Raw genomic sequence first — 13,793 nt, 5'->3', positions numbered from 1 at the left:
ATATTTATCAGTGTATCCTTCTAATGGCGTAATGTTTAATTTCACAGGGGAATGATCTACACTGGCTAGCATGTGCCTTATATGTGGCTTGCAGAAAAGCAGTCCCAACTGTGAGCAGAGGGACAGTCGAGGGAAACTATGTATCCTTAACAAGAATCTTGCGCTGTTCCGAACAGAGGTAATTTCTCATTTAAAAGTGCAACTATGTTGTTAAAATGTAAAAGACTGCATTTCACCTGCAAAGGTCTAGAAATTGAGAGTGAAGGCTGAAAATTATCTTTAACCCACTCTTATTTCCTGCATTTTGACACACGGTATGTCTTCACTACCTGCCAGATCGTGTACACTACGCAGTGTAGACCAGGGCACAGTGTCTAAGAACAAAGGTCTTGCAATATAACTTAACACTATCATGAGTTAAACACAGTTTCTGTCTTTAATACTTTCCATCATTCTGAATGAGGATGTTTAACTAAGAAGGTTAAAATCATTTTAACAGACTTTGTTGTGATTTTATATCTAGTCACACAATTCACCTGAATCATTAGCATGTAACAGAGCATGTTCTATCTCTGAGGCTGGCTTTTCAACCTCAGGAATCACAAGCAGGCCCATAAAAAGTAGTGGTGGTGTGTTGGGGTGTTTTGGGGGGGTTTATTTGGTAAAATCAAGTAAAAGCTGAACTACCTGTTTAATACGTAATATTCATATTCTTGTCTTGATTTTTCTCAAGTACTTAGTGGTAATAACCAAATGAAAGTGAGAATTTATTAAGTTGCTCTAGTCACATGAGACATTTTCTTGAATTTTACGTACATGCGTGTGCACACACACTCTTTCTCCTTCAAACAGTAGAAAGATGTTATCTTTGAGTTCTGGTCCCTGTGTGTATTCCACACACTCTAGGTACCTGAGACTGGAATTTTCTAGCAAGTAGTGTCTGTTGTTTTGCAGCTATGCAGTTATTCTCCTTGTGCTCCAAGCTGAGGATATAAGGGGTGGGGCAGATTGATGTCTCTTCAGTTCCTTACTGCTGCATGACCTGATTCAGAATCCTCTGAGTCCGAAGCAATCTTGACATTGTTTCTTCCGAATGTGTAAATATATTTGTATGTAGTTTTTAGTATTCTTAGTGTTTTAGAGTTTTTATAGTCTATTTAGTATAGGCTCCCCAGTCGGATCCAGGCACCTTTCTGAGCACAAGTTCCGGAGCAGAGGCCAAAACTGTAAGTCTCAGAACCAATTGCCTCGTGCCTCTTACAAGAGTAAGGCGCATACTCATGGGCATAAGAACTGATCCCCTTCGTGATCTGCCTCTAAGACAATGCCCCTGCATGCCTTGGATCTGTTGGTCCTGACCCCAGGGACTATGCAAACTCCATGATGGACTGAAACATTTACCTCACCAGAAGATATTTTCACTTTGCCCTGACAACAATGTCCTTTCCTGTCTGGTCCAGTCCTCCTCTGACACATTTCATTGTCAGAAGAAACCACTTTGAGGAGAGGGGAGTCCTTTCATCCGGTCTGCCACTGCTATGAACAAGTGGCTGAGGTTGCACCTTATCCCTGTGGAAAACTGTATAGGGTGGGTCAGAGGTAAGGGCCTTTAACTCAGACACCCTCCTTGCTGATGTAATGGCGACCAGAAAGGCTACCTTCTATGACAGATAGAGAAGGGAGCAAGTCGCCAGCAGTTCAAATGGGGACCCCATCAGTCTGGAGAGGACCAGGTTAAGGTCCCACGTGGGGACAGGCTGTCTGATCTGGGGATGTAGCTGTTCCAGACCCTTGAGGGACCGACCAACCATAGGGTTGGCAAAGACGGGGCATCCAGATGCTCCCGGGTGGAAAACCGATATAGCAGCAAGGTGTACCTTTATGGAGGACGCTGCCCGGCCTTGCTGTTTCAGAGGGAAAATGAGGAGAGCTTGCTAAGTAAGTCGTTGCAGTTCCAACGACGGTCACTGATGGTAAGAAGGAGCTGAGGGTCGGCAGGGTCCTATATTGAGTGCTGTGGAGGCGCCATTCCTGGGGGCTCCACGGCCAAGCTGATGGGTTCTGCTAGGAGAAAAACTTTCGGAAGACTCTGCATGCGGCATGTGCACACACCTAATTGGAATCGATATGAGTAATCACTCGAAGATGAAAATATGTTGCCGGAGTACAATGTGGTTTCTGATGCACCAGTTCCATAACTGGACTGCCCCTGTACACAGGAGTTTATTATGTGTGTCATGGATCTCCTCAAGACAGATCTGGAGTTCAGTCACAACTATCTGGAAAAATTCCTGGAATTGCCTGTGGTCGTTATGCAGGGATGGCAATAATGGAGTGATTGCCTTCTCAGGTGAGGAGGATGATATGCCCATCAGAACCATCAGTACTGAAGGATCTGATTCAATTTCTTTCTCAGTGTACTGCAGCGGAGCTTGGTGGCATCAACTAGGACAAAAGGGTAGGTGCAATTCATGCATGGATCTGGGATGTCTAATATATGGATCCCATGAACCGCAGTAGAGCCAATATGAAGGGTCAACTGGCTGGGAGACACCAAGACACTGTTTATCATCGACCCCCTGGATAGTTGTACGTGGGAGGCTCCAATACTTTTTAGAGGTTCCATCTGTGCTTGCCTCCTGTAAGGAAGTAAAGGCTCATCTAGAACAACAGACACGGCCAACGAGAAGGTAGGCTCATTTTTTAACCGGAGAAAGAATGTTCTGGCTTGTGCAGGGGGTAGGAGAGAACTGAGAACTAAACCGGGTCAGCAGGGTCATATATTGAGCGCCATGTAGGCGCCATTCCAGGGGGCTCCACAGCCGATGTCTGCTGCAAGGGAAAAACTTTCCCATGTGCATGCTGCGCACAACCACCTATTGGAATCGATATGAGCAACACATCTCGAGAAACAACAGTTACGAGAAGGAGAGTAACCATTTTTTCCAGGTGTGCAGGATGCTCTGGCACACAATCTCAGCAGGAACTTTTCTACAAACCACAAATAGGAGATACACAGTTATGTCCTAAAAGACATCTTGGCTCAGTGGAGAGTGCCGTCTTGGGATCTGTTTGCCTCCCAGGCGAACAAGAAAATTCCATCTGTACTGCCTCAGAGCAGCACTAGGCTGATCATCTAGAGCCGAGGCCCTCCTGTTATCCTGAACAAGCCACCGGAGGAGAACAGCAAAATCAAACCTCCCAATCCAAACTCTCTTCACCTCATGGCCTGGTTGTTGGATGGATATCAGATGTAGACTGTTTGTGTTCAGCAACCATTCAGTCTGTCCTCAATCAGAGGAGAAAAAGACTCCACCAGAAAATGCTGTTTAGCTAAATGCAGGCGTTTCTCAGGCTGGATGCAATGGAACCAGCTGTCCCTAGAATCAGCAGATATTCCTGCTGTCTCCTGTCCCTGAAGACTTCAGGGCTTTCTGTTAGTTTGCTGTGGATCCACCCAGCAGCAGTTGGTGCCTTCTATTTGGTAGTAGGCCACTCCATTTTTACATACCCAACAACAATCAGATTCCTGAAATGTCTCGTTTACCACCGGTGGTGAAACCAGCACCTCAAAGGGATCTCAACCTTATACTATCAGTATTTACCAGACCACCCTTTGAACCACTGCTATGTTCAGTGTCCCACTTTTTTATCAAGGTCCCCTTCCTAGTTGCCATCACACCAGCCAGAAGTGTAAGTGAACTAAGTGCTCTCATGGCTGACTTGCCATGCGCCATACTGTAGAAGGTTTCCCTTCAACTTCGTCCAAAATTCATCCCCAAGGTAATTTCCAAGTTTCATATGAATCAGCCTATTCACTTGCCAGTAGTATCCTTTTCAAAATCTCATACTTTCAAAGAGGAGAGGAGACTTTACTCTCTCAATATCAGATGGGCTTTGTCTTTCTATCTGGAAAGAAAGAAACCAGTCAGGAAATCACCAAGATTATTTATTGTTATAGCAATAAATAATCATGAGGACAAGCATTAACTTCTCAGAGACTCTGTGTGGCTCTCTGGCTGCATCGTTCTTTGTTATCAGTTGACACATATTCTTCTACCAGATGAAGTGGGAATCCATTCCATTAGAGCACAAACAACCTCAGTGGCATCTCTGAGAGAAGTACCTCTGCTGGACATTTGTAGGATGGCTATCTAGAGCTCCATCCAGATCTTCACAAAATATTACACAAAATATTGCAGAAGAGGAATAGTCCATTCCTCTTTTGCACATACATCTGTCGGGACAGTACTTTTACAGACATTTATACCAGCTGTATCCTTGAACCCTCTCCTGTTTGAAGACTGCTTAACAATTGCCCATGTGTGGAATACACATAGGGCCCTGCATTTGAAAAAGAAATGGAAGTTCTTTACCTGTAACTGGAGGTTCTTCAAGATGTGTAATCCCTATCTGTATTCTATTACTTGCCCTCGTTCCTCTCTGCTTCAATCTTATCTGGTTTGCGATGAGAAGAGGGAATGAAGAGTCATCGGTCTGCCTTGCCCCCTATATTATCAGTTCAGAACACAAGGAGAATAATTGCACAGGCACAAACCTACAGATGGGGCTTGCTAGTTTCAGGTGCATGTTGCACAGGTATATCTACTGTGGGATACGGATCGGGACCATGCATCTCAAAGAACCTTCAGTTAGAGGTAAGTAACCTCCATTTCACTTCCACACTTCAGCCTGTGACATGCTGTAGGTGATAAGATCTGTACCAAAGTTTGACACACCCCTTTTTATCACATGCTTAAAATCCATAAAAGCAATAAAATAAATTATTTCCTAAAGCTATTGACTCACCTGAGTCAATGTTCATCAGTAATGCAGTTGTGTTTTGTGATGATCAAGCAGTGTAACATACAAATGGTTATAGCAGGAAACTGTAGATATATTATAGTATAATAATAATAATAAAGTATATTGTTGGACATTTTAAATAAAATGCAGAAAAGTTTGGTTTAAAAAGCAAAAAAAAAATAGAGGAAGGTAGAGACACAGGATATAAATTTAGGTGAATCTAGCTATAAAAGACAAGGCGGGGGGTGGAATTAGAAGTCAGGGAAGAACGGGCAATAAAACCAAAGACAAATGAAAAATATAGTGTAGCTCAGTGGTTCGCAAACTGTGGGTCAGGTCCCAAAGTGGGTCGCAGCCCCATTTTAATTAGACTTGAGACCAAATGAGACCAAAGCCTGAGCCCCACCAGGGGGCTAAAGCTTAAGCCCTGCCATCCAGGGCCGAAGCTGAAGGGCTTCGTGGGCTTGGTGGGCTCAGGCTTTGTTCCCCCGTCCTGGGGTCGTGTAGTAATTTTTGTCGTCAGAAGGGGGTCGAGGTCTAATGAAGTTTGAGAGCCCCTGGTGTAGCTTATTTAAAAGCGTGGCAGAAATGACACATAGTCATGTTCTGTTTTTTCCTTCTGTGGCTGTAGATTTTTCTTAGTACTGTGAAGAGTGCAGGGGTGGTTTTTTCCCTGCCAAAGTAGATAAGTGGCTCAGGGAAATGGGGGAAGCTTAATATGCAGAGTAGTGTGAGCCACTGCAACTGATGGTACATATGTGGAAAAAAGCCACTAAAGTGCAGTGTAAAGTCACACTGAGCACCAGCAAGTAGTGGTACAATATTCTTGTTAGGTGTCTGAACTCAACCTTGTTCATGAACAAAGAGTGATCTGAGTTTTAATTGTCTTGCCTGCTTGTAATCATGCAATGTTATCAAACTGTATACGCGGTTGTCAACAGTTACAAGAAGTGTAAACCAGGTTGCGTTTTATTGTAAAATGTTTTTTATAGTTTAGTTTTCATAAAAATAAACTCATCCCCATCTTTTAAATGTTCTCAGCTTGATTGAGTTTTTTAACAAGATGAAGAAATGGGAAGACATGGCAAATCTACCCTTGCAATTCAGAGAACGTACTGAGAGACTGGAGAGAAACTTCACTGTTTCTGCTGTAATTTTTAAGAAGTATGCCCCCATTTTTCAGGACATTTTCACGTATCCTCAAGATGATCAACCTCGTCAACAAAGAGGAAGAAAACAGAGGTGTGTGTTTTGTTACTTTTTCTAACAGATTTTGGAGCAATGCTCATTGATAATTTCTTGGTGCTTTAGTTTTATATTTTTTAATTCAGTTTATCTCCTGGTAATTCCTGCAGTTTCATTAATAGGTCATACTTCTTTTTTCTGGGCTTCTCTTTATGGTAGTAAATTTCTATTCCATTGCCATGTTGAAAGACTGAATAGATTTTATGTGCTGTACATGAATAGATTTTACGTGTTTGGTGTAACTCCTTTTTCTGATTCTGTACTTGTCAAAATTTCATCTGCCTGAGTTTATGTTGAGCATGGCTTCCCTTGATTTCCTTTGACTGGTTAACCAAGATGGAAACATAACCATTCATTGGTGCTTCCATTTGTGCAGCTGATGCATTCTTCATGTCTATTGTGCACAGCCTTTATTTTCCCTTTCTAACACTTAGTTAATCTTTTTCTCAGTTCTTATATTTAATGCATGTTTCTGTGTGCACATTAGTACAATATTTAAAACTGACCTTATTTAAACCTTACTCCTAAGACCATTTGGGACTGTCCAAATACTGGTTTTGAGTTATGGAAGATCAAAAAATTGAATGTGCTGTAACATAGAGTTAAAACTCTTGAAACAGAACCAGTTATTAAAATGAATTAGTTGATTATAACATGGAAGTAGAAAGTTATAGTAAATCCCATATATAATTCTGTAATAAGAGTAGTAAATCTTGCGAATTGTTAGCATGGATAGTACCAAGAGAAGATCTAATATGATTCTGGAGATTAAACTGGAAAAATCACACTTAGGAGCATCCACACAAAAAAAAATGGTTTGGAAATCTTTTAAGATGATTCCATGTATAGGCATATGGTGCCAACAGAATAAAAGCTGATTAAGACTTCTTGACAAATTACATTTGATTAGACTAGCAGAATCTAAAGAAGAACTTATTAGAGAGGGAAATAGAGGAAATGGGAAAAGGAGAATGTTGAGGTTAACTGGATTCCTTGTTGATTTATTTTAAAAAGTAAATAGAATTACTTACGGGAGCATCTAACTAATTTAGTCTTTCAAAATAGAAGTACTGTCCGAAATGGAGAGGCACTAATAAGGTCTCTTGAAGTCATACAAAGATCCCTTGTAGGTGAGGCTAATAGATCTGTTGTACAAATCAACTTAGGCAACTTTTAAAAAGTGGAAGGACAAGAAAACTTGGGAAACATGGACTTTATTACTTTTGTCTCAATTTCATAGCAAAATTCTATCCTGGGGACCAGGTGTGGCACAGGACATGTCAGTTGCGGTGGTTTATTTTGAGAGAAGCAAGGACTGGTGATGTGGAGTTTAAAATATCAGTCTTTATAAAGAAAAGGTAGTTCTGACCTAATGTGGAAATACTAGCATCCTTTCAAATCATTCAGTAATTCAGATATTAGGATTTTAGGTACCATAGCTGTAACCAGTTTAAGGGAAAAATAATAGAAGACTGATTCCACCTGGATTGGTCAAGGTTTATGCCAGATCAAACAGAACATATGAAGACTTTTCAATATAAAACCTGAACGGGGGAATTGGAGACACTAGAATAAAAGAACTTTCTGAGTAGAGATTTTGTTTCAATACCAAAGCATTTTTCATTTGGGATGAGTTGGCTGATTGGGTAAAATTGTATAACAATAGCACAAGGCATTAACCAATATGTAACCCTCAGCAGGGTTCAGACCCCTTCCTAGAAAAGGAGGGAGAGGTACCAAAAATAGTAAAATCACAATTGTCTTTTTCAAATAGCAGAGTTGGTCTTACATTTGGCATTGTTATGACTGATGACAGGAGAGGCCCTTTGAAAATATTTGGATTCTTTCAAACACTCGAGAGCTTTATAATGTCTGGAAACTCAGATCTCCAAAGACTACAGTTAGGATTATTTGAATATGGAAAGATTTATTAAATTTACCAATATCCCTCTTTTTAGAGGTCCGCTATTAGGGAGGCAAAATGATTTGGCCTAATGCAAAAATGGAGAAAAGGAATGCTTTTCTCTCCCACACTTTTTGCTTGGGATTTATAGCACAATTGCATTCTCAGCAGAAGATTCTTCGGTTGCAGGCACACAGTGGAATTGATCTCTCTCACGTGTGCGCTAGGGTTGCCAACTTTCTAATCGCACAAAACCAAACTCCCCTGTCTCGCAGGCTCCGGAAGGGAGTTTGCATGCAGGAGGGGCTCTGGGCTGGGGTAAGGGGTTGGGGTGTGGGGCCACGGCTCCCAAGAAGCAGCCGCCAGGTCTCTGCAGCCTCCTAGGTGCGTGGGTAGTCACTCAGTGAGGTTCCGCACACTGCCCTCACATGTGTATTCCTCCCCTCCCCCCCAAAAAAAAAAATTGTGTACAGAGTAACTTGTGTTTGTCCCATTAGGGAATGACTCTAATGACAAATATTTGCAAAATCCTGATTTAGGGCTGGTCTAGAGGAGAATATTAGTGCACAGTAAGCCAGGATGTGAATTGAAAGTATACTAGTTACTCCCCTTGTGGACACTCTTACTGTGTACTAAGCGTTCTCCCGCAAGCAGTTTAGTTTCGTACAGTTCCAAAGTGCATTAAACTGATGTGCACAAAGGCACTCTTAGTGCACAGTAAGAATGTCCAGAAATTAATGCATTCACTTTCTACCTTACTGTGCACTAATTTACCTATGTAGACAAGTCATTAGATTAATCTATAACAATAGCAGTTTAACATTTCCTAGTTCATCAAATGTATTGTTGAAAGGCTTGGAAAAATGTAACGGATATCTGCCAGCTAGAGAATTAAACCTGTTAGCCTGACTGATGCAGAGGTCTTAGAGGGGAGGTCTATAGGCAAAGTCTGGGTAATATCTTGATAAGAAGCCTAGCCCCTGTCTGTACTTGTTGGAAAGTGGGAGGGTGCTAGAACACTGTGTAGTGGGGGTAGACTATCTCTTTTGGTCACCTGGCTGGTAGGTGTTAACTCACATTGAAGTATGAATTAAATTGATTTTGTGTATGTATAGTTTTCAGAGTAACAGCCGTGTCAGTCTGTATTCGCAAAAAGAAAAGGAGTACTTGTGGCACCTTAGCGACTAACCAATTTATTTGAGTTACAGCTGAAGTGAGCTGTAGCTCACGAAAGCTTATGCTCAAATAAATTGGTTAGTCGCTAAGGTGCCACAAGTACTCCTTTTCTTTTTGTATGTATAGTGTTTTTGTATCTTGGAGGTGAATCCTTGCAGAGATGGAGTACTGGTGCGAGTGACTAATGTGATGTGTGGGTGTTGAGGAAAGGTAAAGAAGGTTCCCTTAACTTGCCATTTCCTTGTTATAAGGGTTTGCAGGGGTTGTATAAAAATGAAAAACATAACATTGGGAAACAGGTATTCACAAATAATAGAATACCATCTGGGTATAAAAGCAAAACAAAAAATGCTGATATGCCAGTGTTAAACAAAATAGCAGCAGCAGTACATAAACTGTTGGTTTACATGAAGGCCACATGGAAGAGCTATAGGGTAGATTTTGTCTAGTCACCAACTGAAGTAAGAGGCAAGGAACACTGAAAATACATTGCCTGATTTGTAGAACTGTGTAGGCACAAATGCATGCCACAATTTTTGTGAGCACTCAATTCTAAAAATCTGGCTTTCACTAAATACACTTGATTAAATACCAGACACCTTGCATATTTCATTGTTTACAAGAATGTTCTGATGGACTTTACATACCCCACTGATTAAACACCTTGTTTGTAAGCCATCTGTACTCTGACTCTCAGAACACATTGCTAATTATTACTATCTTCAGTAATTTTGCAACACTTGTTATATGTATGAAGATAAGAATTTTTAAATCTACAGTAAAAAAAAAAAAAATATTGATGCTGCTTAATTTACAGGTAACTTTTATTGAAACAGAATAAGCCTTTTTCTGTGCTACAGACTGAAACAAGCAAATACCAATACAAGTGAATCTGTCTTTTTTTTTTTTTTAGTGAATAAATTATTTTCACTCACAATTTTTAATTGAGTACCCTTTTATAGTTTAATTCCTTGTGAATTTACACACAAGACATTTATACCTCACTAAGGATCAGATTTATGACACCATGAAGTCTGCAATATCAGTTCTTCACACGTGGTATTCTCACTTCTTCATTTGGTGGTGACAAAAACAATTTACAAGATAAGCACCCCCAGCCACAAAGTCAACCTGAAATTAAACTACAAGAACTTTGTTTTTAGTAAATAAATAATATGTCACAGGTCTCAAACTTGAGTCTTTCAGTATGATTTTTTTTGCTATGTAGATTGGTAGTGGGCAAATAATCCAACAGAAAACATATACAATAAAAATTCATTGTATACAAATACATCATATAAAACCAATGCAGACTACAATCAATTACATTATTAAAAGTCTTTATTTAGGTTTGGTCAGTACAGGTAAGATAATATTGGAGTCACAGAGCAAGATGCATATACTGTGTGAGATTAGTAATACCCAATGAAAGTGCTGTTCAGGAGAGCAAGCACTGTGGAATCTTATCTGTACAGTTGTGCCCATCCTTAGGATTATCTGGAGAAGTCTGCTGTTCAAGTCTTGGCCCTTTTCAAGTAAACTTTACTGATGTCTGAATATTGTAGTGGCTTTGTGATTAATGTGTGCAAACAGAGACAGGGGTTCAACTTACATTTTCACAGATGAAAGTCGAGTTCACTAACCCACTGTGCCACATAGACTAATGTCCACAAATGTTTGAAGGCATTTTGCTGTCCTACGTACTTGTGCTTAATTTCCCATCAAGTAATGGGCCACTTCAAGGCATGCTGTTTTGTCAGTGTGAATGCGTTGAGTTTGTTGAATATTATATTCTTACGATATTTTTTTTTCCAAAAGACGACAGCCTTGCACAGTCTCTGAAGTTTTCCAGTTTTGTTGGGTGCTGTTTGTTCATGCAAAAGGTAAGAGATGGACATTTGCTTTAAACTTTCTTTGTTAGTTTCTAGTATAGCTTATGTATGAATAAAAAGGAGTGATCCTCGTACATCAGATAAGCATCAAAAAAGTTCAGCATATCTTAACCCATTGAATTTCCACAGAGATGCCATTCCACAAAAGACCCCATGACCCTCTTTTTCCCTGCCTTTACTTCTCCAGTTCTACCTTTCCACGCATTTTTAAGATTAATGATGAGACCACTTAGTCTTGTAACTTTTGTGTTGGCTGCATTTTCAGCTTTCCCAGCAGTTTCTCTCTCTAAAGGGGGAAGCCTCTTGAAACTTTTATGGATCCATATTCAGATGTTCATGATGTGGATTTTCATGTCCATTGGTGACTAAGATAAGACCAAACCTGGGGTTGTCTCCTTGCTGTACCCATTTCTCTCCTTTAGCAGTTGCCTTTTCCTAATCTGCTCCAATTCTGATTTATCAGGGAACTGAACTCCTCATTTAATAATTACCTTCACTGGGTACCTGCCATGTTGCAAGAAAATGAATTTAATAATCTAACCTACCCCACTGTGCCAGGGTTGCTGAGAACAAAAAACACACAGCCCACACACCTCTCTCCAGGGCAGTCTGGCAGTGAGAGGGGAAAAAATTCTTTCCTAGCACCAAAAAGGTAACTAGCTTAATGCCCACAAGTCCCCAAAACCTGGTTTTTCTCCCACACCTCCAATTTGGATTAGAATTTCTTCCCAGTGCAGAATAGTGCCCCGAGGCAGGGTGAAGGGCTTATAAAACCTTCCCTTGGGTGCAATGGAGAACAACAGGCTTATGCTGGTTACTCTCGTATCCAGCCAGTCTGCCACAAACCTCATTCCTCAAGTCCACCAGAAGTCTGAGTTTCCAGAAAGATGGGAGGAAACAGGGAAAGGGGTGCAATCCTTAAAGAGACAAAGTTTTCTTTTTCTTCTGCTGGCCAGACAAAGCTTTGCCACCCTTGAAACTGCTGAGGAATGAGGGGAGTAGGTGTTTTGTCATTTGCTTCTGCTGGATTTATAATTAATATTCTTGACTAGCTGTGGATTTTTGAGGTGGTGCTTTCAGTGGTGAGCAACTTCTGATTCACAGCTTAACTTTTCTGCCTAGAATAGAAGAGATCAGTGTGGATAAAAATTGACTTTTAAAAAAAAATTAAAAATTGGATTGTTTTAGTTTAAATTAAAATAAATAATCCTTTTTAAAATTTAATTTGATATTATGACAACCTGTGTTAATGCCTATATTTACTATAATCTGTTAATATTTAAATACAAAACATTAACATTTGAGGAGGGCTCACTCACGCAAGATGAGTAAAGGGAGCTGCTTTTAAAATATATGTAAAATCAGAGGGGTAATGTCTCTGAATTTGGGGTCAACCCAAGCTTCGTATTGCATTGTCGTATTGCATTAAATATATAGGTATATTTCATTCTTTACAATAGAAGAAATAGTTATTTACATTTTTCTGAATGTCAGTACTTTCCATTTCTGTTGTGCAGAAATGATTTTGCCTTCATTGTTTTTGGTTTCAGCTTAGCTAGTAAGTGCAGAGAGATGGACTAATTCATTCAAACTTGAGTAACTTTTCTTATGTATTCAACACAATTTAAGGTAGTTATGTGTAATGGCTTAAATAAATGTATAGATACAGTGTATGCTCTTGGTTAGCAAAAAGCACCAAATTTAGTATAAGGCTGTAGTCCGTTTCAAATGAGCATGTTTTATGGTTAAGCTAACATATGAGATTGTACCTTTTTAAATCAAGGTTTAGTTCAAGGTAACTTAGACAGCCCTGGGTGTGTAAATTACAGCTGCCTCCCCAGTCTTTGAAATCATAATAAAATTATTGATTTAAATCACTTTGATTTAAATTAATCTGGCCTGGCATAGGTGTCATATAACTTATAGCATCTTACAAAGAGAGGGAACATTTTATAATATTTGTAAGCCTAAAACACAGAATTAGTAGTGATATAAAAGTGGGGCAACAAAGATTATTAGATTAAATTGATCTTCAGGGTCATTAAAGGCATTTTTTTGCTTTGCAAGTTGCCTATTTTGTTTTGAGGGTTGACCGTTATCCTTATCATGGCAACCACACATTGATGACAAGTTGGGGCTTGTCTGTGCAACAAGCTTCCCAGGCTGAAGATCAGTGTGTGCAGCTTCCTTTTCCAGTGCAAAAAATACAGCAGATTTGCTTGTTTAAAGCTTTTTTTGTCTGGAGCAAAGTAGGTCAGTGACTGGTTTTATTTGCTTTGTAAGATTAGTACTAAAATATTGTAATCTAGTATTATTGCTGTTTGTGTTGCTCTTTATCTTGCTTGTCAGAGAATCACTCTTTAAACTCTCTCTCTTGATTTCTTTTCAATTAAAATGGAAATAGAGCATTGAGCAGAATGTAACTTGTTTTTGCTATTTGAATTGGGAAGGGGAAAATAGTAGACCATTCTTTGAAATGCTGTGGACTGGGGAAATATAGTTTGGAATAATCTTTTGGTGCCCTTAAAATGAGATTTATTCTTGTCTGTGATGCTGTCAATGATTATTGTTTTACTAAATTTAGGCTTTCATTTTACTGTTGTGACACAGCACCTACTTAATTAATAAAAAGTAAACACAGTATCATTTCTAGAGCTTGCCTTGTTCTAACGTTTGTTTAATAGCTTGCAAATAGATCTGTAAATAAAAAGTATAAAACTTAAAAGAACATTCAGGATACACAGAATTGGAAGAGTTTGATCTAATTTATT

At 39.6% G+C, this 13,793-nt stretch overlaps 2 protein-coding genes across 3 annotated transcripts in view; one reads left to right on the top strand and one right to left on the bottom strand.

Annotated features, from left to right (window-relative positions):
* The window catches only part of RBL2 (RB transcriptional corepressor like 2), a 56,959-nt gene that overhangs the window by 3,269 nt on the left and 39,897 nt on the right, over positions 1–13,793 (top strand). For both annotated transcript variants that reach the window (XM_077830953.1, XM_077830954.1), the window contains exons 2-4: positions 48–178; positions 5,848–6,048; positions 10,949–11,013. In XM_077830953.1, coding sequence (XP_077687079.1) covers positions 48–178; positions 5,848–6,048; positions 10,949–11,013 — 397 coding nt within the window. The remainder of the gene's footprint in view (positions 1–47; positions 179–5,847; positions 6,049–10,948; positions 11,014–13,793) is intronic.
* The window catches only part of AKTIP (AKT interacting protein), a 77,893-nt gene continuing 74,159 nt past the window's right edge, over positions 10,060–13,793 (bottom strand). The window contains exon 12 of the transcript XR_013347629.1: positions 10,060–12,140. The gene's annotated coding sequence lies outside the window, so the exon portion shown is untranslated. The remainder of the gene's footprint in view (positions 12,141–13,793) is intronic.

This window comes from Eretmochelys imbricata, chromosome 12, assembly GCF_965152235.1.
Source record: "Eretmochelys imbricata isolate rEreImb1 chromosome 12, rEreImb1.hap1, whole genome shotgun sequence".
In the NCBI taxonomy this organism is placed as follows: domain Eukaryota; kingdom Metazoa; phylum Chordata; order Testudines; family Cheloniidae; genus Eretmochelys; species Eretmochelys imbricata.
Note: the sequence above shows the minus strand (reverse complement) of the source record. Positions and strands in the feature narration are given on the sequence as shown.